The 24,491-nt window shown below is 44.3% G+C and overlaps 1 protein-coding gene across 36 annotated transcripts in view; it reads left to right on the top strand.

Annotated features, from left to right (window-relative positions):
* Positions 1-24,491, top strand: part of KALRN (kalirin RhoGEF kinase) — a 694,928-nt gene that overhangs the window by 644,626 nt on the left and 25,811 nt on the right. For 16 of the 36 annotated variants that reach the window (XR_012431621.1, XM_015446332.4, XM_015446330.4 and 13 more), the window contains 6 exons: positions 213-466; positions 4,029-4,152; positions 5,307-5,366; positions 21,803-21,830; positions 22,324-22,495; positions 24,115-24,236. Coding sequence is in view for 31 of the 36 variants with exons in the window: in XM_015446332.4 (XP_015301818.2) it covers positions 213-466; positions 4,029-4,152; positions 5,307-5,366; positions 21,803-21,830; positions 22,324-22,495; positions 24,115-24,236 (760 nt within the window). In the remaining 5 variants the exon portion in view is untranslated. The other 20 variants (XR_012431622.1, XM_074033268.1, XM_045384689.3 and 17 more) reach the window with 8 other exon arrangements.

Here is a 24,491-nt window from a genome sequence, read left to right as displayed (position 1 = left end):
CACCCTGGATGATAATATTGTTGAAACATTGCTATTAAAAAACATACTTTCAGAGCACCTTATTAATATTATGTCATTACTCAAGAGCGAATGCTGCCCGCTGCCTACCCTGCTAGTGGGAGATTTGGCCTTGAACCATTGGGTAGGGTGCCGAGCAAGCCCACGTGAACTAGCGTCCTTGTGTTTGTGCCCCTCTTACCCTTATCTCCCAGCAGAACGACCTGGGAGGCTGCAATGGGACCTCGTCCATGGCCGTGATCAAAGATTACTACGCACTGAAGGAGAATGAAATCTGTGTGAGCCAAGGTGAGGTGGTCCAGGTCCTCGCCGTCAACCAGCAGAACATGTGTCTGGTGTACCAGCCTGCCAGCGACCATTCCCCCGCCGCCGAGGGCTGGGTCCCAGGCAGCATCCTGGCGCCCCTCACCAAAGCCACAGCAGCAGAAAGTAGTGACGGGAGCATCAAGTAAGTGCCTCGTTGGCTTCCCCGGGAGAGGAGTTTGAGGATTAAAAATATTCAGAAACAAACAAAAGAACACAAAAATGCAAACACACGGTAGGGAATTACTGCTGCTTATTCTCAACAGTGCCACAGAACCAGTGTTTGAGTGCTGGTACCATACACAGCATGGGGCATCCAGGCTGGAGTGGTCCAGTTTTTTTTGTTGGTGGTGGCAGTGTTTTTTCTTTCCTTTTGTTTTGTAATTTTCTGTTCATTTTTTCTCTCTTTTTTCCCCCCACTCATTAAGAAAAGAACCCTACTGAAACCCTAGGTGACAAAAGGTGTGCTTTCTGTTGCCACATTTGACCCACCACAGGACTCACTGGACTGGACTTCTATTTATATTGTATTAAGTAACTGATATATATATATATATTTTTTTTGATTGACACCAAAAAATTACCTTGGCACAAATGCCAAACCTGTGAAGGTCAGAGGCCCGCTGCTTCTCCCAGGAGGGAGGGAACTTTTTGGTTGTCTGTGGTAATTCCTCTGTACAGATTGTAACTTTTTAAAAATTCCCTTCAACCCCGTCACTTGAATATGTGTTCATAGTAATTTGTAAGATACTTCTTTTCCTTATTTTGGTTGCAAAGACCCTTCCGAACACATTCCTGTATAAAGTATTTTGCACTATTTAAAGAAACCCATACGGATGAAGTCAGGTTGTGCAATATGATGGCGTCACAATGCTCATCGTTGTACTTGTCATGTAATTAATCAGTTTAAATGTACTATTTTAAATATGTAAAATAAATTTTCACCATGAGCATGTTTTAATGAAGTTAAAAACTAGTTGACCCTTTTTCCCCCCATTTCACTCTTCTTGGACTTTCCAATGTGCAAACAATTCTTCTTTTCCTTTTCTTGTTTTTTTCCTTTTCTATATTTTAGGTTTTGGGTGAATGCATTGGCATTTTTTTTTCCTACACAAAAAGTACTTTTGTTGCTAAAGTTCTGACCCTGGCCTTCCCTCCTAAACAGCCCCTGTTGATTTTCCCTAACCTCTGAGATGAGGGAAGGTACAGATTCGATGCTGTCCGACTGGTTCCCTGCAACTGGGCAGCCCTGAAGTGCTGATGTCAATGAATGACCAGAGTAGAAGGCAGTGTTTGGCTGGCATTCCCCGCTGCTTTCCATGCTGCATAGTGATCCATGGAAGACCATGGTACAGGGGGCTCCCACGAGCTATCTGAGCAGTGGCACCAGCAGAACTGCACTGCTTTGGCCCTCTCTCTAGGACAGGGGATGGCAGCTACTGACATCCCCCGGCCTCACTAGGTAACCACAGGCCCAACCAAAAATCCACAGTGGCCCCTAAGGCACAATAGCCCCCATGCATTTTATCCTAAGTACACTTGTTTTGGGTGCCTTTTAGGAAGCCTTGGGATAAAGGCCCTTGAAGCACTGAAGTTTTTAATTAATCAGGGGACTTGCAGAGCTAACTCTTAATGATTTATCCTCTAAATATCCAGGTACTAAACACTTCTTCCTCCCTACCTTTGGTTCTGTTGGCCACTTATCCATACATTCCATGGGAGGGAAGGTAAAAGGATGTCAGACCGAGCAAAAGAGAGCAGATTGAAATACATATGGGTCATTTTGATTTCTTGTCAGTCGCTCTTGCACAAGGGTTGGGGGTGTGTGTGGAGGGGAGCAGTGGACTGAAAGAGGTTGTCAGTATTTACCAGTGGAGGACACTCAGCACACCCTCCCCAAGGCTTGCCATAACCACAGGGGTCAGAATTCGTTGTGATGCCTACAGGACAAACGTCACTGAAACCCTGTGTCCACATCAGTCCCCGGGCTTGCAACCAAGAGATGGAAGCTCCCCAAACCATGATGACGAGTTCTTCTGGGAAGAAGCATATGAAACCAAGCCTGTCCTGCCATTTATACTACTCTGAGTCTTCCTTCCAAACATGAAATGTTATTGCTCATATTTCTAGTTTTTCACCAAGCATTTTAAATAACCCAGAGTTTAATAAATGTAGAAACACGCCCCTACATGGACACGCACGTACACAATGTGCTGCCTGCCCTGGGAGTCCTTTCAGCAGGGATCTCCCTGACTCGAGTTGTTCTCAGAAGGAGCCAGGGACATGGATTTTGGAGTAAAGTTATCAAAGTCTGAAGTTAACAGGCTGATGCCATCTAAGATTGCTTGGCTGGTTCTTACTCAGATTCAACAGTTGGAGCGAGCTGCTGGTATGCAGGGGACAGTAGAGAGCCTGACTAGTTAGGAGATACAGGAGAAGGTCTGGGTTTTTTAAGGAGCCCACTTTCCCACAAGATTCAAGGATATTACTACAATTGCTTTTTCCTGCTCAGAAGGTCGAACCTGTGTGCTAGGGGATAAATATTTTTGGAGCACCTTCCTCAACGTACCCTTAAAATCCTGATGTATGTGGAGCATTTTGGAGGAGATGCTCTGTATTTTGCAGCAGCTTCCTTCTTCCTAAATCTCCTCTGCCTCTCTCCCATAATGGAGGCTCATCTCATGGAACCCTGTCTGCATAGGCCCACCTTTGACAGGGAGATACTGAAGGGAAGCCACGTCTCACTTATTCCAGACAACAATTAGAACTTCTTTCAAGCTCTGTGACCTCACCTGAAACTGATGATGCCTGCTCAGGGTCACTGACACTGTTTGTGACTTGGCTTTTGGTATCTCTGTCTTTGAGATCTGATATTTACAGAATATAAGGGCTCTACTCTGAGCTTGTCTTCAGAGGTCTGTGAAGAAGTTGCTCCCAGGACCCTTTGTGGGAAGAAAGAAGTTAGGATGAAAGGCCTATTGAAAAGCCATTGCTGCTCTCACCTCCCTGGGAGTACACATTAGGTCTTATCCTAACAGGGAAGCTCTAGGACCTCTAGAGGCTGACAAAGCCATGTATTCACAAACACTGAGTGATATGGAGAATAGAGACCGAGAAACTCTTTGCCCTAAAATATCCAGATAAATGAGCGATGCTCCACTGTTTATTAAGCAAATGCCTGCCCCAGAAAATCCTGTCTGATCAACATTATTTGGGAGTGGCCCTGCCCAAATACAAATCATGAGGTAGAACTCTCAACATCATCCTTTTGGGTCTTTCTGTCTGGTCCTGGGAAAGTGTCAGTAGCATATACTTCCCTTGTCTTTCCTATTCTACTCCTCACCCCCTTTCTCACCCATCCACCATGCCCTTCACAAGAGGAATTCCTCGGTCCTGTGAGGCATCACGGGTATGGTATACAAACTCCCTTGTTAGAGTTTAGTCACCTAGGATTCATATTTTCTTCAAATGCTGCAGTCAACCTTGCACATCTACCAGGGGAGGTCAGAGTTCATCCTCGCTCACTTCCAGTTGGAGGTGAGGTCAGCTGCCAGCCCCCATTGGAGCTGGTGTGCAGGTTTGGGGCCTCTGAAGCCCGGGCTTGATGGAGCACCTCACCTGCTGACTCACCCAACGGTGGTGAGCCCGCCCACCACCTCACTGTCCCTGACCTGCCATTTTGATTGGTGCATTTTTTGGTACAACAGGAAGTCATGTTCATGGCATACTCTACGCATGAGAAAGCGGGCGGAAGTGGAGAACACGGGTAAAAATGAAGCCACAGGGTCTCGTAAACCCAAGGATATTCTGGGCAACAAAGTCTCTGTTAAAGTGAGTAAGGTATTCCGGAGCTGCGTCCCCACCTGTCATCCACTCCCACCCTGCAGCATTCTCACAAGCCAATTGGGTGGATGGGTTATTTTTTTTTTTTTTCCAGTATGGGGACCAGAGGGGAAGTAGTTTAGCAGGATTTTGCATGCAAGATCAATTTATTTTTTATCTTTTATTTCTCCTGGCAACTTCAATTCAAGTAAGTACCTTTTTTTTTTCCTTTATACCTTTCTCTTTATACTGTGCAGATGTTTTACAGCAAAATTATCTGCAGCACTATTCTCTTAAAAATGCGAGATGCTTGATTCATATTAAATTTCTCAAAGCTGCCATTCGATACCCTAGGTTTGAGAATACACACAGGTTTAAGCAATTAGGGATGCCTTCCAAACCCCCAGCCCTGTGAAGGCTGAGGTTTGGAATTTAAGGGCCACTGTGTCCTTAGTAAAGTTTCATTTCTTTTCCCCAGAGTTCAGACAACATCAACTTCAGGCCATTTTACTTGCCTTTCCCTATGCATGGACACAGTAGGGGGACACATTGGTGAAGTTCAAATTATTTCTTTATAATAATCCATCTACTGCTTTGAACTCATGAATTATAAGCCTGGCAGACTCTTATTTACCCCTGTCTTGAAACAATTTCATCTGCTTTCTTTAAATTGAACCCTCTGGAAAGATCTGCCTCTGGACAATGGAAGCTAGACACTGATTATTATAGCACTAATTGTGCCTTAATGTGTGAACATCTACCTGGAACTTTGTTTCCCTTCCTTAGCAAAGTAAGAACAACTAAAACCCAGTCTAACTTCCTTCTTGGGGAAAAGAAATCGTATGCTCTCCTTCACTCTCATCTGGGAAGTCCAGCCTCACAGAAGACAACAGTTTAAATTCGACAACACTCATGCTTCATTTTGTTTCCATTGCTGTTTCCCATGAGATAAGCAGTTGTACACAACCCCAGCCTCCTCTCCCTGAAAAGAGCATGCTGCTGCCCCTGGTGATTCTCACTCCCACTTTAAAAATACCTGGTTTTTTCTGTGCCCGAGATCCTATCGCCCATGCTTCTCTGAAGTTCTCCTCTCTCTCTAGCAAAAGCTACTTGTGTTCTAACTGTGTTCTCTTTCTTCCCCCTTCCTCATGCTGCCAATCAAGGAGACGAACAGTTCCGAGGAATCAGAGTGTGATGATCTTGACCCTAATACTAGCATGGAGGTAGAAGCAGCTATTGTTGTCCTATTTCCTACAATGATTGCCTTTTTTGATGTGTTCTGTGACAGTGACCTTGCTAAAATGATCAGCCATTCAGAGATAAATTGTGATGTTGGGGCATCTCTGGGTATCCCATCCCAGCTAAAAAAGAAACAAACAAAAACATAATTCAGTTCAGCGTGGGTAGAAAACTCTACCTAGATTTTTAAAAAACAAAAACAAAAACTTGTTCTCTTGACTGCTAAGTATTTTCTCCTTTGGCAGGTTTGACTTTATGTAGAAAATATCCAATTTCATTATTTGAAACTTAGAACACATTTTTTCATGGAAAACAGTACTATAAAGAGTGGATGAGTCCCCGCTAAATGACAAGGACTCATTTTGGGTTTAGTTTCTCCCTCTTTTGTTTCCCCCTTCTCCGCTTCTTCTTTTTCTTTAGCCCTTTATCCTCTCCATCTTGCTCTTCTACTGGGTTCTATTCCCCGCTCAATGTTCCAGAAAAATAATGGGTGAAGTATGGCACCTGGTTGCTATGTAGAGCTGACTGATAGCAAGTGAGGTATAATTGTAGCAACTTCAGAGCACACTTCAGCCCAGTGCTGGGCCCGTGAGCAGTGGCTCTGCCCACCGTGTGAAGGAAAAGCCCTGGGGAAGACCTGTCTCCTGGAGCCACGGCAGAGGCCTCTCCAGAGATGGTGAGATGGAAACCCTGCCCAGGGGACGTTTCTGGCACTCCAGGCTTACAGGGATGTGGAAGTGGAACCAACGCCTGTATCAACAAGAACATCCATTCCACTTGCAACTCCCAGTCTGTTGGGTTATAGAAACATGGCTCTTATGTGGCTTGCCACTGAGTGACAACCATGATAAATTTACAAACCCTGGACAATGAGGGCAAACATGGAGCTGACTTTCCTTGCCATTTTATCATTCAGAGTAAATTGTAATATTTTTCTCCAAATCTGTGCCTCCATCTCCAGTAATGGGTATAAGTTTAGAGATTTCTAAGTACAAAATAGACAACATTTAAAAAAAAAAATTTGTATAGTCCCAAACATTTCACTTAATTAGATGGACTTTTATTCTTATTCTAATTTAACCTAATCCCAAAGAAGTCCAGCACCATGTTGTTTCAGCCACCACAAAACCCAAGAGAGACCATGAGGCCTAAGAGCCAGTAAGTCAGCTGCAGAAGGAGTCAACTGAGTTGAATCAGGCCCAAGGCAAGCGGCTGACAGTGGGAGTTCTGCCAGGATAGAGTAGTCCCCCATGGATGTGGGTATTGCCACAGAGCTAAATCTGGTAGGTGTGGCTCAATACATACCCCGTTGTGGGAGAAAGTGGAGATGGCATTTGTAGCCTAAATGTATCTTACAGAACAAGGAAGCCAGGGGAAATTTCAGGCTCTGTTTTCCTTGCATTTCATAGGATAGACACCAGCTCTCCTGGAGTTCACACCTGTCAGCTTGTAGATACTGGATGGCACCTGTATCCCCAGACCTAAGTGTTGCCAGCATGTATTGTAGATGTCAGTTGCAAGTGGAGGAAGGCCAGACAGAGGCAGGGGAAAAGCCAGGTATCTGTGTTCCAGGAAAGAATTTAGGACCTTGTCCAGTTCTTGTGGACTGGGAGAAAAGAGTGGTGTTTCCACTCTGTAGGAAGAAATGGGCATAGAGGGATGTGGGACCAGGGGAGCAGCACACATTAAGAAAATTAACTGAGGTCATCGAATGTCCCATTCTGCACTTAGATAAAAAGCATGTGTGTGCATATACACATCTTAACTCTGCTTTGCTAATTGAACACATTTTAAAGGTTCTTATTCATCTAAGGCTTTTAGTCCTTTGCATGGGCTGAGTGAGATGGGTCCTCAGGAGGTGCTACAGAGTGCATGAGCAAAGACATTAGAATATTCATGCTGAACAGAGGAAAACCAAAAATTGTGTTGATGCATGTCTGAAAAGTTTTCAAATACAGTAGTTGAGGCACAAAGTTTCCTTTAGGCACAAACTTTCAAGTGACTGGAACCTCAAGGAGGCATGTTGTTGGAAGCTGCAATATCCCCAGTATGTGTGTATGTAGCCTTTATATATTCCATATACATCCTTCTAAATTTCAGTGATTCTTTTTTTTTTTTTTTTTTTTTTTGATGTGGGGTCTCTGTCACCCAGCCTGGAGTGCAGTGGTATGACCTTGGCTCACTGCAACCTCCACTTCCCTGGCTCAAGGGATCTTCCCACCTCAGCCCCCTGAGTACCTGGGACCACAGGTGCACGCCACCACGCCTGGCTAATTTTTGTATTTTTGGTAGAGACAGGGCTTCACCACGTTGCCCAGGCTTGTGTTGAACTCCTGACCTCAAGTGATCCGCCTGCCTTGGCCTCCCAAAGTGCTGGGATTACAGGCGTGAGCCAATGCACCTGGCCTAAACTTCAGTCATTCTCTGAATGTGTTGCCAGCTTCAAATTAACTTTGAGCACATGAGCGAGTCCAGAGAGAAAGCAGGCATCTTGGCACTGCTAGTTTGGTATTTTCAGAAATAAGATATAGAAAGTCAACCTGTTCAACCTGAGTTGAGAATTTTATCAAGGCATATGTAAGTAGAACCTGATTGCAGTGTACACTGCAGAAGAAAATGAGGAGCAGTGCATACTGAAGAAAGAGGCTACCTTAAAGATCCAAATTGAAATATAGGTGGGCAGGCCACCTCTTGAAGGCCTCTCACTATTAAAGTGGCCATTTGGGGCATCACTCCCAGACCCAACCTGGCCCCCAACCTCACCCTTGTCTTCTGAGCTTGATGCTGTAATGGGTGTTGTCTCTCTGGGAGTGTGTCTGTTACTCTTAGTGAGCTGAACCCTGTACTGAGGGTGCCTCTGTTCCTGGAACCCCAGCTGACATAATGGGAGCATGCACCCTGTGTGTTCACTTCATGCTAGATCTCCAGATGTTAAATCCCAGCCTGCTGACTGATTCCCTTTAACCTGAGGCCAGCCTGTTGATCCTAGACCTAGCAGTGCATAGGCTCTCATCTCCTGCCTGCATGGGAATGATGTCACCAAAACATTTTTCTCAGTGAGTGGACCGAACGGTTCCTTTAAGGGCAGTTTCCTGGGGTCTTTACTTAAACACTGGCTGCTTGCTACCTTCAGGCTGGCATTTGTCCCACCATGGTGTTTTGGGGAGATATACAGGCACATCCTTGAAAGCTAATTAAGAGGAAAATGAAGCACCTTGAATCCTAGGAATCAGATTTACAAAGCTTTCCAAGAACACCCAATTAGGTAAAGGGAGGTAATTCTGCTCTAATGTTTACATCCTTTTCCTTCCCCTACTTGTGAATGTTTTCAAGTACAACCCCCACTCCCAGCAGTACACGCCACACAGCGCCACCGCAAGATTGGCTCTAGGTCTGTGCCATCCTCTCGTGGCCAAGTCTCCTGCAGCCAAGTCTCCTGCTGATCTGTGACCATACCTCATGGAGAACTGTTCTAAAGATGACGAGTATCATCCATAGTTCAGCTTACTTATTTACCTTGCACTGATTAAACTTTGGGGTGGGGGTGAAAGGGGGGCATCACACATGAAAGAGATGTTTCCACATGGAAGAAGAGTCAAACCAAGCTGAAAACCAAACACAAGGATGCCTTAGGAACAGGTTAATAGTAACTCATTTTTTTCCAGTAAGGTTAGACTGCCGAGTGCCTTTTGCAGGGCTGAGAACCACATGCCCAACCATCACCTTTTTCAGTCCTGTCTCTGCCCCAGTGTCTGCACTGACACCCCAGGCTGGAGCCAGGCTCGCATGTTCAGGGTCAGCATCTGGCCTATACTACATTTTTCTTAGGACCCAGGCGAGGCAGGTTTCCGCCTCTGAAAAGTTGTCTGAGAACTGTGTCAATGCTCGCTTGTGTTTTTGTACCTGCCCCCAAGCCCCAGCATTGCCACCTGCCTACATCACAGGATGGGGTTGAAAGTCCTGAACTAGCCTCCCTGACTAGGGCCTTCAAGGATAAGGATTCTCAGCCCAGGTTTTACACCAAACTCAAGTAATTACATGCGTTTCAACTAAAACAAAACAAAACCCAATACCTCTTGTAGCAGAGAAAGTCAGTTCATCAGAGTAAGAGGTTGTCATCATTCCAAAAAGACTGCCTCTGCCCCAGCCATTCAACGCGCCACTGACCTCATCCACAACACAGACTAAGTGCAAACGTTATCCTCAGTCATATACCAGCCACCAGATATTTAGCTTAGGGGTTAAAAACAGTGTTGGGATCTTCTGGGAGAGGGCTCTGAAAGATGAGAGAGAGAAAGCACTTGGGAAGGTGAAGCTGATTTTGGAGGAAATTTCCCATTGGAGTAAGAATCACACTTTCAGAAGCAACAGAACCTTGGAAACATTTAGTTAACCTCTTCATTTATTTTTTATTTTTATTTTTTGTAGTAAAATATACATAAAATTTTACCATTTTAACCATTTTTGAATGTGCGATTCAATGGCATTAAGTCCCTTCACAATGTTGTACCACCATCACCACTCTCCACTGCCAGAATGTTTTCATCATCGCCAACAGAAATTCTTTAGTGGACTCACTAAACTCCCTATTCCTCCCCATCCCTGCAGCCCCTTCACCTTTAACAGAGCCACAGGAACTTGTCCTTTTCTGTTTGAAAACTGGAAGGTGCTCTAGTTTCTGAGGCAGCTTCTGGTTTTTCTGGTTGCTATTCCCCCACCTACACCATCTTGCGGCAACTTGATGTCCCATCTCCAGGTTGGTTTTAATCTAAAACACAGATCCTGGCAGACGAGAAGACGTAACTCCTAGTGCCAATTTTTGTGTATAAGTGTGTTATTCCGTTTTCCAGCTCAATAAAAAGGAATATCATTTCTGCCCATCTTGACTTTCCAAGGCTGAAGTGTAATTTAAACAAAAACCACAAAGGCAGTATCACATGGAAAACTGGAACAGGAGTCAAAAACCTGGATTCTAGTTTGGATACCGCCAGCTATGTGACTGCGGACCAGTTAGCCTTTCTGAGCCCCAAGTTCCTCTGGAAAGTTGCACAGCTCCAAGTGTACAGGTGTTTATACAGTGATGTGTAACCCTTTGAGCACCATGGAAATCTAAGGTGTGCTAACAAAGGACTTTGCTCTCCAGCACTTCCGACTTTGAAAACATTGAGATCCCGGCAGAAGAGGACGTGGAAGATTCTGTGCCTTGGCCAGAAATTCACTTTTCAGGGGGTGTGGCGCGAATGGCCTGGGCAGATTTCCTCCTGAGACTCAACTGGAGTGTCCACTCCTGGCTCTGGGAAGTCTGAGCGGCCAGAGCTGGCCCTTTTTTCCTCCCCTGAACCCACAATTCCCTGGCCTACCTTTCATGTCCTCAGATCTGAAGAGCCAGCCTGCTCCCCGCACCTCCTTCCCCCCAACTACCACAGCAGCTACTCTGGCCTCCTTATCCTAGAGCTTCAAAATAACCCGGCCAGACAGATTGAAGGAAACTTTTACACCCCCAGCCAGGTGGCCGACCTCCTGGCATCCCCAGTGTGTCCGCTGACGCCTGCTTCTGCATTTTATAAAAAGAATTTTTTCATGAAAAGAACCCTTTGGATGAAAAGAAAGTGAAGCATTGCATTCCTGTCATTTTATTTTTACAAAATATTTTCTTTGTAATGTATCTGAAGGGTGTGGCTTGAAGACTTCCTGCCTGGCTTTGTTCTGACTCTCCATGCAGACTGATTTATATTCCGCCATCAAGAGATGGGAGCTGAGCTTAGTGGCTGCTTCCCTCTCCTGGGAGAATTATGAGAAGATCGTCCACAGCAGATTCACATCTATTAGGCTTTTTGTTCCTTGCAACTGCCCTGTGAAGTAAGCAGGGTGGAGTTTCTCACCCTCCTGGGGGAAACAGGTTCAGGGAGGTCAAGGTCGTGCAGCTAATAAAAAGAGCAGGTCTTGATGGTGGTGCTTTGAGAGACCAAACTTAGCATGTGCTATAGAGGACATCTACTCTCTATGGCTTAAGTACTTTCTTAACAAGGGTCAGGCGCAGGCCCTCTTTTGTTGCACATCTGTTTTAGGAGGAGAATTTCTTCAATAACTTTTCAAATCTCTTGACTATCGGGATAATTACTTGGCCTCGCCCACGCCCTTTCTCAATGACTCAAGAGCCCAGCCAGAGCAACCAAGAAAGGAAGTTCAATTACATGAGTTGGAAATGTCTGAACTGGTTTCTCAGACCAACACAGTCACTCAGCATGCCCTGTCATGCATGTTCCATGGCACCCTCACCCTAGACTGGGGGCCCAGCCCGTTTCATTTATGTTGTACACTAATGAGATTACAAGGTACCATTGACCCAGAAGTTCCTCTAAGAACCTGCTATTGAAGAAGCAAAGACCATCACCCCCCAAGCCCACCCCCATGCTGTCAAAGTTCACTCAATGTGAGTTCCTAGTCAGTTCAATTTCACACAATTTGATTAACACAAGGCATTGCAATGATTATTATGGAGGGCTAAAGAACAATGTAAGATTGATTCCCATGCTTAAGAAGCATAAGGAGGCAGGTATAATTAAATGTCCATATTACATAGCAAACCTTAAAACCTGCTCTAACAGTCGTGGTGGGGGACTGATTAATCCTGCCTGGAGCCATTTATTCATTCTGTGGATATTTATGCACCCACTCAGGCACTGGGCTCACAATAATAGTAGCTACTACTTAGCAGACTTTTCTGTGTAACTGGCTCTGTGTTGAGCTCCCAACAACATCATCACATAGGTACTATTTGCGTTATTCCCACTTTATAGATGAGAAAACTGGAGCGCGGTGAGGTTAAGTGACTTTCCCAAGGCTGTGTATTCTTAGGTAGCCTGTCTCCCAGGGAGCCTATGAGTGTGGTCACTGATTCACTGGGAGGCTGTGTGGGTTGGATAAACTAATAGGATGTGGGCAGTCTTAGAGAAGGCAGAGGGTGAGGAGAGAGCATGAACAAAAGCCCTGAGGTGGGGAGTACCTAGCACATGCCGAGCAGGTATATGGTCTTGGTACCTGGGGTTAGTTATGTAGGAAGAGCTGTAGGAAATAAAGCCTGGCAGATGGGTTGAGACCAGACAGACAGCAAAGGCGTAGAAGGACCTGCTAGGAAGCCAGGACTTGATCCATGGACTGCAAGGAACAGTAGTAGGTTTTAAGTAGTCCATATGATTCATCCTGTGCTTTGGGAGGGTAACCAGCACCTATGCAAATGCTGGTGGGATTTTTTTTTTTTTTTTTTTCAAGACAGAGTCTTGCTTTGTCACCCGGGCTGGAGTGCAGTGGCATGATCTCGGCTCACTGCAGCCTCAAGTGACCCTCCCACCCGCAGCCTCCTGAGTACCTGAGACTACAGGCATGCGCCACCATGGCCAGCTAATTTTTAAATTTTTTTTAGAGGTGGGTTCTCCCTGTGTTGTCCAGGCTGGTCTCGAACTCCTGGCCTCCCGTGATACTCCTGCCTTAGCCTCCCAAAGTGCTGGGATTATAGGCATGAGCCATGGCACCAGGTCCTCAGAACAAATGTTAATCTGTTACATAGCTCCAAAGACTCTGAGAAGTTTAGGGGATTGGGGCATAATCAGGGCCAAATCATTAAGGGAGGAGACTCCAAAACACTCAGACATAAAGACATTGTCCAAAGTCAAGGTCATGGCTGTAGGTTGGAAATGTGATTTATAAAGAAGAAGCTGTAACTCCACCGCTGCGTCCTCCTTGGCCCCCGACCTCCAGTCCCTTCCTAACTGACTCCTAGGCTGCCAAGAGCACCTGGAGACCAGTGCATACACAGCAATGCACCCCCATTTTGGTTCTTTGCAACCAACTATCCTGTGAGATGGGTGATAGATGCTTTCATTATTTTACCGTATTTTCATCCTTTTTATTTTGAGGGCACACTAAATGTTCTCTAACCAAAATATTGAGGGGTAACGGGGAGATATTTGGACTAGAAATATTCATAAATCAATGTACTTGACACATGGACACATATCAAGACCTGTACCCCAAAATTAATGATTATACTTTTTTTGGAAAAACATATGGAACTTTTTTACAAAAATTGATCATGCGTGCTACTTATAAAGCAAACCTCAGCAAAAACCAAGGAATCAATATCATACAGACCAAGTTCTCCAGGCACAATGCAATTAAGTTAGAAATAAGCAACAAAAGGATATTTTAAAAAATCTCCCGTGTTGCCGGGCGCGGTGGCTCAAGCCTGTAATCCCAGCACTTTGGGAGGCCGAGACGGGCGGATCACGAGGTCAGGAGATCGAGACCATCCTGGCTAACACGGTGAAACCCCGTCTCTACTAAAAAATACAAAAAACTAGCCGGGCGCGGTGGCGGGCGCCTGTAGTCCCAACTACTCGGGAGGCTGAGGCAGGAGAATGGCGTGAACCCGGGAGGCGGAGCTTGCAGTGAGCTGAGATCCGGCTAGGAATTTTTTGAGCCTAGGAATTTTTTGAGACTCCGTCTCAAAAAAAAAAAAAAAAAATCTCCCGTGTTTGGAAATGTAAAAACATACTCATTACAACTGGGTAAAGGAAAAAATCATAGTTGAAGAAAAACACTTAGAACTGAATGATAATGAAAATACTTGAGGAGTAAGGAACGAGTTGAAAGAGACAAGTCTATCGCTGTTTGAGATTATGTTGCATTTACATTTTTTTTTTAATTACAGCTTGTCTTATGCTCATTTAGAAAAGAACAGAGGAGGCCGTGTGTGGTGGCTCACACCTGTAATCCCAGCGCATTGGGAGGCCACAGGTGGGAGGATTGCTTGAGGTCCAGAGTTCAAGACCAGCTGGGCAACATGGCAAGACCCCATCTCTACAAAGAATAGAAAAAAATTTGTTAGGTGTGGCTGTGTGCACCTGTAGTCCCAGCTCCTCAGGGAGTCTGAGGCAGGGGGATCACTTGAGCCTAGGAATTTGCAACTGCAGTGAATGGTAATCATGCATGAGCAACAGCGTGAGACCCTTTCAAAAATAAATAAATAAATAAATAAATACATAAATAATAAGCAGAGGTAGGAATATTTTCTAAAAATTTAGAAATTCGAGTCCAAAAAAAGAGAAAGAAATTCGAGTCCAGTTTGGCCAGATTGAAAACACAAAGGGTAAAACCTTCGAACCATAATATTGTACCTAAATTCTTAAAATTGTTTTTCTTATATCTTTATTTTATTGCCAGATCTCATCATCTAAAATTCCTTTCCTGCCTACTCTGAATACAGGTTCACATGAAGCAAGTGTAAAAGGAATAGAAAAAGGAAACAATATAGAAATACATTCTGGGCAGGTGTCAGTTGGGTTTAGGGCATTTGGTTTATGTCTATTTGACCGTTTTTATTCCTTCAGTGTTCTCAATACGTAGTTCTGAGCTATGTTTTGTGACTGTGATGAGGAATTTGGAAAAAAATGGGGGTGGAGGTCTTCTTCTTCTGGAGTCGGTTAACAACTCATTTTCTAGACAGAATTTCACCCTCAGTCTTAAGTCTTAGAGTCAGTCAGACATGGGCTAACAAGGAAAATAGATGCAAGATTTCCTCAAAGCTCAGCTTATGGTACTCAATGCTGGTTGATATTACCTGTAACTCTTTCCTCTTACCTCACTGCCCTGCCATTTTGAAGAAAAAACAATAAAATTATTGGATTTCTCTCCAGAAGGAAACTAAGTTGCTGATGGATGACATTGTGGTAGTTCTTGTTCTCGCCTGGGAGGAAGCACTGCCACCTGCCGCCCTCTGCTGGTCAAATAAAACCAGCTTTAGGAACCTATAGGTCTTTCCCATGGTGTCTACACCAGCCCTGTCCTACTGGCTTGGCCCAGCATTCTCTTGTGCCGTCTCACAGAGGGAGAACATGTGCATTTTATGTGAATAATGTCGTCTTTCCTCCACGACCACTATTTCATCAATTTTTTTTTTTTTAATTTTTTTGAGGCAGGGTCTCACTCTGTTGCCCAGAGTACCATGGCGCTTTCCTGGCTTGCTGCAGCCTCAACTTCCTGGGCTCAGGCAATCCTCCCACCTCAGCTTCCCGAGGAGCTGTGCACCACCACACCTAGCTCATTTGTTCTTTATTTTTTAGTAAAGATGAGGTCTCACTATGTTGCCCAGGCTGGCCTTGAACTAAGCTCAAGTGAGCCTCCTGCCTCAGCCTCCTAAAGTGCTGGGATTACAGGCGTGAGCAACCATACCCAGCCCACGACCACTATTTTGGATTCCAACTCTCTCCTCCGTCCCATCTATCACTTTACATTGACTCCGACTTGTTTCTAAGGAAGGAAAACATTATATTTCAAAAAAAAAAAAATGTGCAGCTTATTATAAAGCCCTCAGGATCCTACACACACCAGCAATGACCACTAGACAAGGTGGTCAGGAAGCCTAATTTCTAGTCTACTAATTGAGTGACCTCAGTTAATTTCATTCAACAAATATTAATTTTTCTGCTACAGCAAGAAAAAATTATGATTGATGGTGCATAAAACATGGGAAAGGGTTACTACCTTCAAAAGCCTCACAAGTCTGGTAGGGCAAATACAGTTCAGTACGACGTTATGGTACATGGCAGCTCATGGTCAGAGACATAGAGGTACCAGCCTCTAGAAGAGTGCAGAGGAGGAAGATCACTATTGGCTACATCTCCGACATTGACTGACTCATTAGGTTCCCAAGCAAGTTCATGACAGGACATTTTCTCAGTTCTCCTCCCCAAAATTAGGATCCTACCACTTTAACTTTTCATTGATTTGACAAATATCAACAGAGCACATATGTGCCAGGTATCATGCTAAGCTTGGAGGCAATAATAGCAGAACAATATGACCCATTAGAATTCAAAGAAAGAGAAAATAAAAAATTTAAGAATATAAATAAAAAGTAATAATAAATAAAAGAATATGGTCCTTGTCCTCATGGGCCCTGCAGTCCACAGGGAGCCATAGACAAATACATCGGTAATTAGTCTACTGTGTGAGAAGGGTGTCCTCCTCCAGTTCGTACTCTGATTTGCTTCAAAGTAGAAAGAGAAAAAATGAGGGAGGAATCTTCTATGGCCATAGTCCAGAGTCAAAGTAAGAAACAAAACATTAGTGTGGACCTTGCCCCGGCTCTTGGTCCTTGTTGGAGGATTTTAAAGTAGAGGACTGAGTAGAGACAGGAGAGAGAGAGGTGGGGAGCAAAGACAAGCAGGTAGGCCTTTGATGTCAATGACAAAGTTTCACAATGCTTTTCCCAAGACCCTCCCACTTTGCTGAATGCTATGATGGAATGAGCACTGGAATAAAATTCAAGAGCTCTCGGAGCCACTTCTCTGTCACTGTGATCTTAACAGTTCACTTCCCTATCTCACCTAGGAAATGGTGATGAATAACATTTGCTCTGCACTGCCTCCAGGGTTTTGGAGGAGCACATGAAGGAGTTTGTGAGTAGCTTATGGGAACCGCATAATGCTACCCAAGTCAGTGATGCTATTACCATTATCAGCCACACCTTTTGTCAAGGTGGGCTCTCCTCACCTGGGCCAGCCAAAAGGCAGAAGAATGAAGACCAAAGACTTTCATGAGTCCCTTCCAGATGGAGAACCTGTAATTAAGACTTATTGGCAATCTTTCTCTCCAATGTCTCTGCTAAGGACTACCCTCAAATTAGGAATATTTGCTTTTGTTTGGACATGGTGGCTCACACCAGTAATCCCAGCACTTTGGGAGGCCAAGGCGGGCGGATCACTTGAGGTCAGGAGTTTGAGACCAGCCTGGCCAACATGGTGAAACCCCGTCTCTACTAAAAATACAAAAAATTAGCCGGGTATGGTGGCATGTGCCTGTAATCCCAACTACTCAGGAGTCTGAGGCACGAGAATGACTTGAACCCAGGAGGCAGAGGTTGCAGTGAGCTGAGATCATGCCACTGCACTACAGTCTGGTTGACAGAGCGAGACGCTGTCTCAAAAAAGGATTTTTTTTTTGCGGGGGGGGGACAGGGTTTCCCTCTGTCGCCCAGACTGGGGTGCAGTGGTGTAATCATGGCTCACTGCAGCCTCAACCTCCTGGTTTCAAGTGATCATCCCACCTCAGTCTCTAAAGTAGCTAGGACTATGCCCAGCTAATTTAAAAAAATTTTTGTAGTGACACCATGTTGCTCAGGCTGGTCTCGAACCCCTGGTCTCAAGCAATCCTCCCACCTTGACCTCTCAAAGTTCTGGGATTACAGGCATGAGCCACTGCACCTGGCCAATATTTGCATTGTATTTATTTTATTTTGAGAGAGGGTCTCACTCTGTCACCCAGGCTGGAGTGCAGTGGCATGATCTTGGCTCACTGCAACCTCTGCCTTCCAGGTTCAAGCGATTCTTGTGCCTCAGTCTCCCTAGTAGCTGGGATTACAGACACCTGCCAGCACGCCTGGCTAATTTTTGTATTTTTAGTCAAAACGGGGTTTCGCCATGTTGATCAGGCTGGTCTTGAACTCTTGACCTCAAGTGATCCACCCACCTCAGCCTCCCAAAGTGCTAGGATTACAGGTGTGAGCCACTGCGCCCAGACAATATTTGCTTTTTTAAACAGTGTGTCTGTTTAGTAATATACTTAGCACGGTTAGGGTTCTGTGATGAAAAAGAATAAGGCAAGAAGTTCTTTAAGCAGCACTTTGGGGCGTTTTCTTATAAAAGTGTAGGTTTTATAAGTACCACACTGTAGGTTTATGAAACCCTACTTAAAATTGTATAGCATATAAGCCTGCTACTTGTGTCTTCCATTTTGTCAGCTTTCTTCTCTGTGAGACCCCTGGCATGGACTCCATGCTTCCTTGTGGATTCCCATCATGATGGGAAACACAGGCCACTGGACAAAGTTAGCAGTATTATCAAATCATTTCCACCCTAGAGTCCTTCTGATAGAGTGGGGGCAGGCAGCATGGGGGACAGTGTAACATTCCATGTTTGTTGAAAGCTGGTCATTAACATCTGTCAGACACTGCATCAAATGCAGATGTTGTTGAATTCCATCTTTCCCACTAGACTGTTGGCCCACTGAGGGTAGACAGCATGCCGGCCTTACTCCCTGCCCGGTCACTACCACCTCACCAAGGGTCAATTCAGTACCTCTTCATCAAATAAATTGAGTCCTTACATCAAATAACCCTTCCAGATGGGCATTTTTATCCCCAATGTATAGCCAAAACTGAGACAGGAGTTGCTTAAGAATGTTGTCCAAGGCAAGAGAGAGTGTCTGGCCTTGAGTCTGGATACTACATGCTCTTTCTGCTCCCCAAGCTTACACTCTTCTGCACAGCGTGCTACTAAGAATGTCCTCTCTCAGAAGCTATGGATTATGTTATTTTTAAATCATTTTCTAAAAAGTTTGCATCCATCTGTGTTTCCCAACAGGCTCTAGTCAAGTATTATTAGTCATATGCCCAGAACTAAGTATTTTGGGTGTATGACTAATAACATTGGTCCTCTTGGTCCTATTCTGAGATTCTATTTATGAAACAGACCTAAGTTCTTGGACGGTGTGAAATGAAGTCAAAGGTCAAATATGTATTCACCAGCATTTGTTAAATACGCATTATGTGACAGACCCTGGGCTAGGGCCCTGAGGTACAAAGGTGAATGACAAATGCTTCCTGTCTTTAAAGAGCTTATAGACTAATAGGTCTGACTGTGCCATTTTTTCCCTTCAAAAATAATTCTTAAGAATGTGAAGCCGGGCACGGTGGATCATGCCTGTAATCTCAGCACTTTGGGGGGCCGAGGCAGGCGGATCACCTGAGGTCAGGAGTTCGAGACCAGCCTGACCAATGTGGCAAAACCCTGTCTCTACTAAAAATACAGAATTAGCCGGGCATGGTGGTGCATGCCTGTAATCCCAGCTACTCAGGAGACTGAGGCAGGAGAATCACTTGCACCCGGGAGGCAGAAGTTGCAGTGAGTTGAGATCGCACCATTGATTGCACTCTAGCCTGGGCAACAAGAGTGAAACTCCGTCTCAAAAAAATAAATAAAATAAAATAAAACAAAATAAAGTGAAACATGCTGATGCAGAATATTTGGGAAGCCCACATAAGAAAAGAAAGGAAGCAATAGTCACCCCAAATTAAGATGCTTTATAAATCCCAAGGGCAGAGCCTATGTCTTAGTATTTCTTTATCCACAAAACTGTACACAGATCTTAGAGTAGAAGACGAATTCAGTTAATGTTTTTTGAATGACGAGAAAGCCACCCGTAAACCTACCACCCTGAGATAACCACTGTTAACATTTAGAAAATATTCCTAGCCTTCTTTTCTTTGACTGTCAAATGACTGACTGGGATGCCATTCTCCCTGCCTTATCCAAACCAGGGAGAGAAATGTTTGGCCTCTTTAGCGCCCCCTACAGGTGATGCAGTGCTGCTCGTGGTTGATTTAATAGTTTGAGTGGAGCAACCCCTCCCCATGGGCAATCCTTCCCCATGCCATGCCTCGAAACATTTTCACACAGAGGACTGTTTTAGGTGTGGGAGATGCAGTAGGTTCTACCAGATGTTCTCATCCACTCCTCCACCCCTCCCCAGAAAAGCCTCCGGGGCAGGAAGTTGGTTTACCAAGATCAGTTCACTGCGATACAGGGGGACTTTCATCAGGTTCATCAAACAAGGCTGCATGTTGATTCACTTTAGAGAGTTAAAAAAAAAAATCCCAATGCCAAGGCCCCACTTCACACCAATTAAACAGAATCTCTAGGCATGAGGCCCAGGCATTAGCCTCTTGTGTGTTTAAGGCTGCCCAGGTCAGGCGTTGAGAACCACTGATTTAAAGACAGGCTAAGCAGAAGTGTAAGTGGTCTTTTGAGACTAGCAGAGGGCACTGCAGTGGCCAGAGTTGGGGCACTCAGCCCAGAATTTGGCATCACAAGGGTTTTATGCAGCCTACTTTGTGCAAAACCTGGGTGGTATAAGCGGGCACTTGATTTGCAAAGGGGAACGCAAAGACGGAAATAAATGTCTTTCTTCCAAAGGGTTTATATGGATTCCTCTATAGGGGAAGACACACAGAAACCATGCATGTTCACAAAGATATGCATACATACAGGGAAGTAAATGCAAAGGCCCCAGTTGGGCTATTTTGTAAGGCATGTGAGTTTTCTGGCTTCATGATAAAGGAAAGAAGAATTTTGCCAAATAAACTATTAAAGATAAGCCACTTTAATAACAGGCTGCTTAGCTGAAGGAAGATTATTAAAATGAGATCATCTTTATTTAAATAGGTATTGAGTACCTGTTATTTGCCAGGCGTTGTGCTAAGCTCTTGACATATATGATTTCATTTAATCTTTGTGATAACACTTTACACTAGGTATTATTTATCCCCATATTATAGTGAAGCATCAGTTATTATGTAATTAACATACAATCACATTAAACAAAACAGGTGGCCTCAGCCTGTCTCCAAAGTCTGTGCTTTTGTTAAACAATGCCAGGCTGTACAATCTGGACTTGCATGATTAGCGGCAATACAAAAGATGTGGGGGAAAGTGACCATCTTCTCAAGAAGAGATAGCTTTCCAGAATGGCTAGTTGGCTAAAATGTTTTCCCTACTGTGAACTCTCCAAAGTGTCCTGAGGCAGGCAGCATGGTATATACCAAGAGCCCCAGCAGTTCCTCCCTTGAACCAGCCTTGTGACCAGAGATCATCAGCTTAGTCACTTAGTATTCATTTTCTCACCTATGAAGCAGAAAGGGTTAGAATGGTTGGGTCAGTGGCTTTAAGTTGCCCCATGCAGGCCTGGGCTATAGGAGATCATGCTTGAGAAAGAAGAGATAGATAGGACTTCTCTTATTCCCCTTCATCCAGAGAAACTCTGCGTTTAGCTGCCTGAAGAGTCGTTTCCCCTGCCTAGGGATGGGCGAAGGGTAAAGGGAGGACATTTGGAAGGAATCCACTGTGTTAGTGAATTTCAATGACCCTTCCAGTTTGATAGGTCTCAGGTTCTCTATTTTTGAGTTTATGATGCTAGGAAGAATCAGTGCCACCGCATTGCTTGAGCGCATAATGACCAGGAGAGTGGGTTTTCTGCCTGTGAAGGGAAGAAAAGCAACTGAGAAGAGGGAGGACAGAAAGACCTCTGCTAGCAGAGCTCCAAGTTACAATAAACCTGCCTGGGGCTGCACGCTGCCAGGCAGGAATGTGAACAACTGGATGAGATGGAGTAAACCAAGTGCCAATTGTTGCTAAAGAGAGGTTTTACTAATGTGACAGTAATACAGTCACAACACAGTGGGAAGTTGGGCTCCAGGCCTCATCTCCCTAAATTGTACTTTGTTTTTATTCAATAGGGTGAAGCCCCTTATTCTCTTTTAGTAGTTTAGGATTCAAGAAATTTTCTGTTTCTTTTTGTTTTTCAGATCTTAAATCCAAATTTCATCCAAGAAGGTGAGTTAAAAAGCATTACAGTTGGAAACGGAGATTGGTTAAATAAACTATAGTTAATACAACATTAAAGCACTGGCTGTAAGCAATGGTGATATAGTTCTGTATCGATGGACAAGGAAAGAGGTTTATGATAAACTATTAGATGAAAAGACTAAAGCTTGCAATATGTATAATGAGATCCAATTTTTATAAGAAGTCTGTTTATATAAAGCCCAAAAGGGTATATACCAGAATGCGCACAGTAATTATCTCTGGATTATGACATTATGGAGCTTTTCTTTCTTTCTGTTTATGTTTCCTATTTTTCTACAATAAATAGTTATTACTTTTAAACACTTTTTAAAGAGACCCAGATGACTCTGCGGTGTTATGCTGAAGGTTATTTGAATCATTATGTGACACGGGTGGGAAATGAGAGTGGTGTGTTTAAAAAAATGGCTGTTTATTCTAAGTTTGCTCTGAATGATGTGAATATATGTTGATTTGATCATAGTGGCCCCAGAATTCCTTGTGCCCTTGGTGGATGTCACCTGCTTGCTTGGGGACACAGTGGTACTGCAGTGCAAAGTCTGTGGGCGGCCAAAGCCCACCATCACTTGGAAGGGTCCAGACCAGAACATCCTTGACACTGACAACAGCTCAGCCACATACACCGTCTCCTCTTGGTAAGCTGATTGCCCTAACATCAGCACCAGCAGCCCCTTAGCACAGCACTGAGAGGCTGAATCTGGGGTGCAACTTCTGCTCTGGCGACTGGGCTCTGCAAGAAAATAGCTGCCCTGGAGCCTGTTCTAGGGCAAACACTTGGCCTTCATTAGAGGGAAACTGAGGAGACTCAATGCTGCAAGTGTTAGTCACAGCCTCTGCCACTCACGCTGCAGCCTGATGGACACACCTGCAGCAGCACCAGCACGCATTTTCCACGGTGCTCAGCACCACGTCGACATACCTGGGACGAACAGAATGGTTTGTAAAGACTGTGCTCTGGACCCACATTCAACAAACAGGGAAAACATAAACCTTTATGTCTCAGGTCAAGCACGCACCATACTTATGAAGAGCTTTTACAGTCACTGCCTTACATTCACCCTGGTAGATGATCTTTCCCTACAGATCCCCAAGTAAATCTCTAAGTCAGAAGATTTAGACTTCTGATTAAGTGGTGAAGGCTCCAGACCTGTAGTAAAAATGTAATCCTCACATCTGGACATCCTGACATTTTTTGTGTCCTTCAGGATACTGTGAAACAGTGAGATGTTTAATTCCTTACCTAAGAACAATGTTATTAGAAAAAGAAACGACTCATTCCAAAATGTGCAATAGAAAATCAAGCCGCAAGCATGCTTCTGCACACAAAGTCGATTTAACAAAACTTAGCTGACTGCCTCCCAATCATTCTGTCAGCATTTACTGTTACCAATTATGAACTGGATCGTGTACCGTTGCTTACAGTGGACAAGCAGTAGCAAGCCCTAGATGCTTGAGAAACATTAGTGGAAGAAGCACCTAGAATCAAGAAACTGTCATTCCTTGACTTAATTTGCGTGTATGTGAAAAAGAAGAAGACCATCATTCCTTGATATTCCCAGCAGAGACTAACTGGCCAGATCACGAAATATCAGTGGGTCCAAGAAGCCCAGTGTGAGAGGCAGTGGTTGGTGAGGATCATGAAAAGCGCCAGGGGATATCATAACCCTGGGGAAGGGGCAGAGCTGACTGTGACTTCTGTATTTCAGAGCAGTTCTCCCCTGGGGATGAATATATATTATATTGGGATGAATGGGGAAGTTATCATTTAGGTGATGGAATTTACCTTTTCTTAGAAATTCACTTAATTATTTTAAGGATCCCACATCTAGAATTTGAAATACTTAAAGTATGTTTATTTTGGAGTCTTTCCTTTTTTTTTTTCCATTGTTCATTATTGATCTGTGAAACTGAAAATATTCTAGGACGAAGTTGCTAGTGGTAATACTACTAATACTACTATGAGCCAGAACTTGCATATGACTTTCTATATTTCAAACCATGCTGTAATTCTTATGTCATTTTATTCCTTATTTTATCCCTCATGAACAACAAACTTGAGAGATGGGCATGGCCATCTGGAGATGTAGAGAGACAGGGTGATCACCAAGGTAGGTAGGTAGCTCACTGACCAGGGGCTGACCTTGGGCCTGAGGACTCTCAGTTCAGCATGCCATGTGCCCACCCTATGGGATTTTACCCAGCAGTCAAGTGTCTCATTCCTGGAGTCTGAAGAGCATCCTTTTGGTGTCCCTAGTGATTCTGGAGAAATCACCCTGAAGATCTGTAATCTGATGCCTCAAGACAGCGGGATTTATACCTGCATAGCAACAAATGACCACGGGACCACATCGACGTCCGCGACAGTCAAAGTGCAAGGTACAGCCTGTTTGTTAGTCAGACCTTTTGAAATAATTTTTTTTTAGACAGGTTCTTGCTCTGTTGCCCAGGCATGATCTCTGTTCATGGCAGCCTTGACCTCCCAGGCTCAAGCAATCCGACCACCTCAGCCTCCTGATTAGCTGGGGCTACAGGCGTGCACCACCACACCTGGCTAATATTTTTTGCATTTTTGTAGAGATGGGATTCTGCTGTGTTTTCTACAATACTTTTTAAAACATTTATTTTTAAAAT

The sequence above is a fragment of the Macaca fascicularis genome, chromosome 2 (assembly GCF_037993035.2).
Source record: "Macaca fascicularis isolate 582-1 chromosome 2, T2T-MFA8v1.1".
NCBI classification, from domain to species: Eukaryota; Metazoa; Chordata; class Mammalia; order Primates; family Cercopithecidae; genus Macaca; species Macaca fascicularis.
Note: the sequence above shows the minus strand (reverse complement) of the source record. Positions and strands in the feature narration are given on the sequence as shown.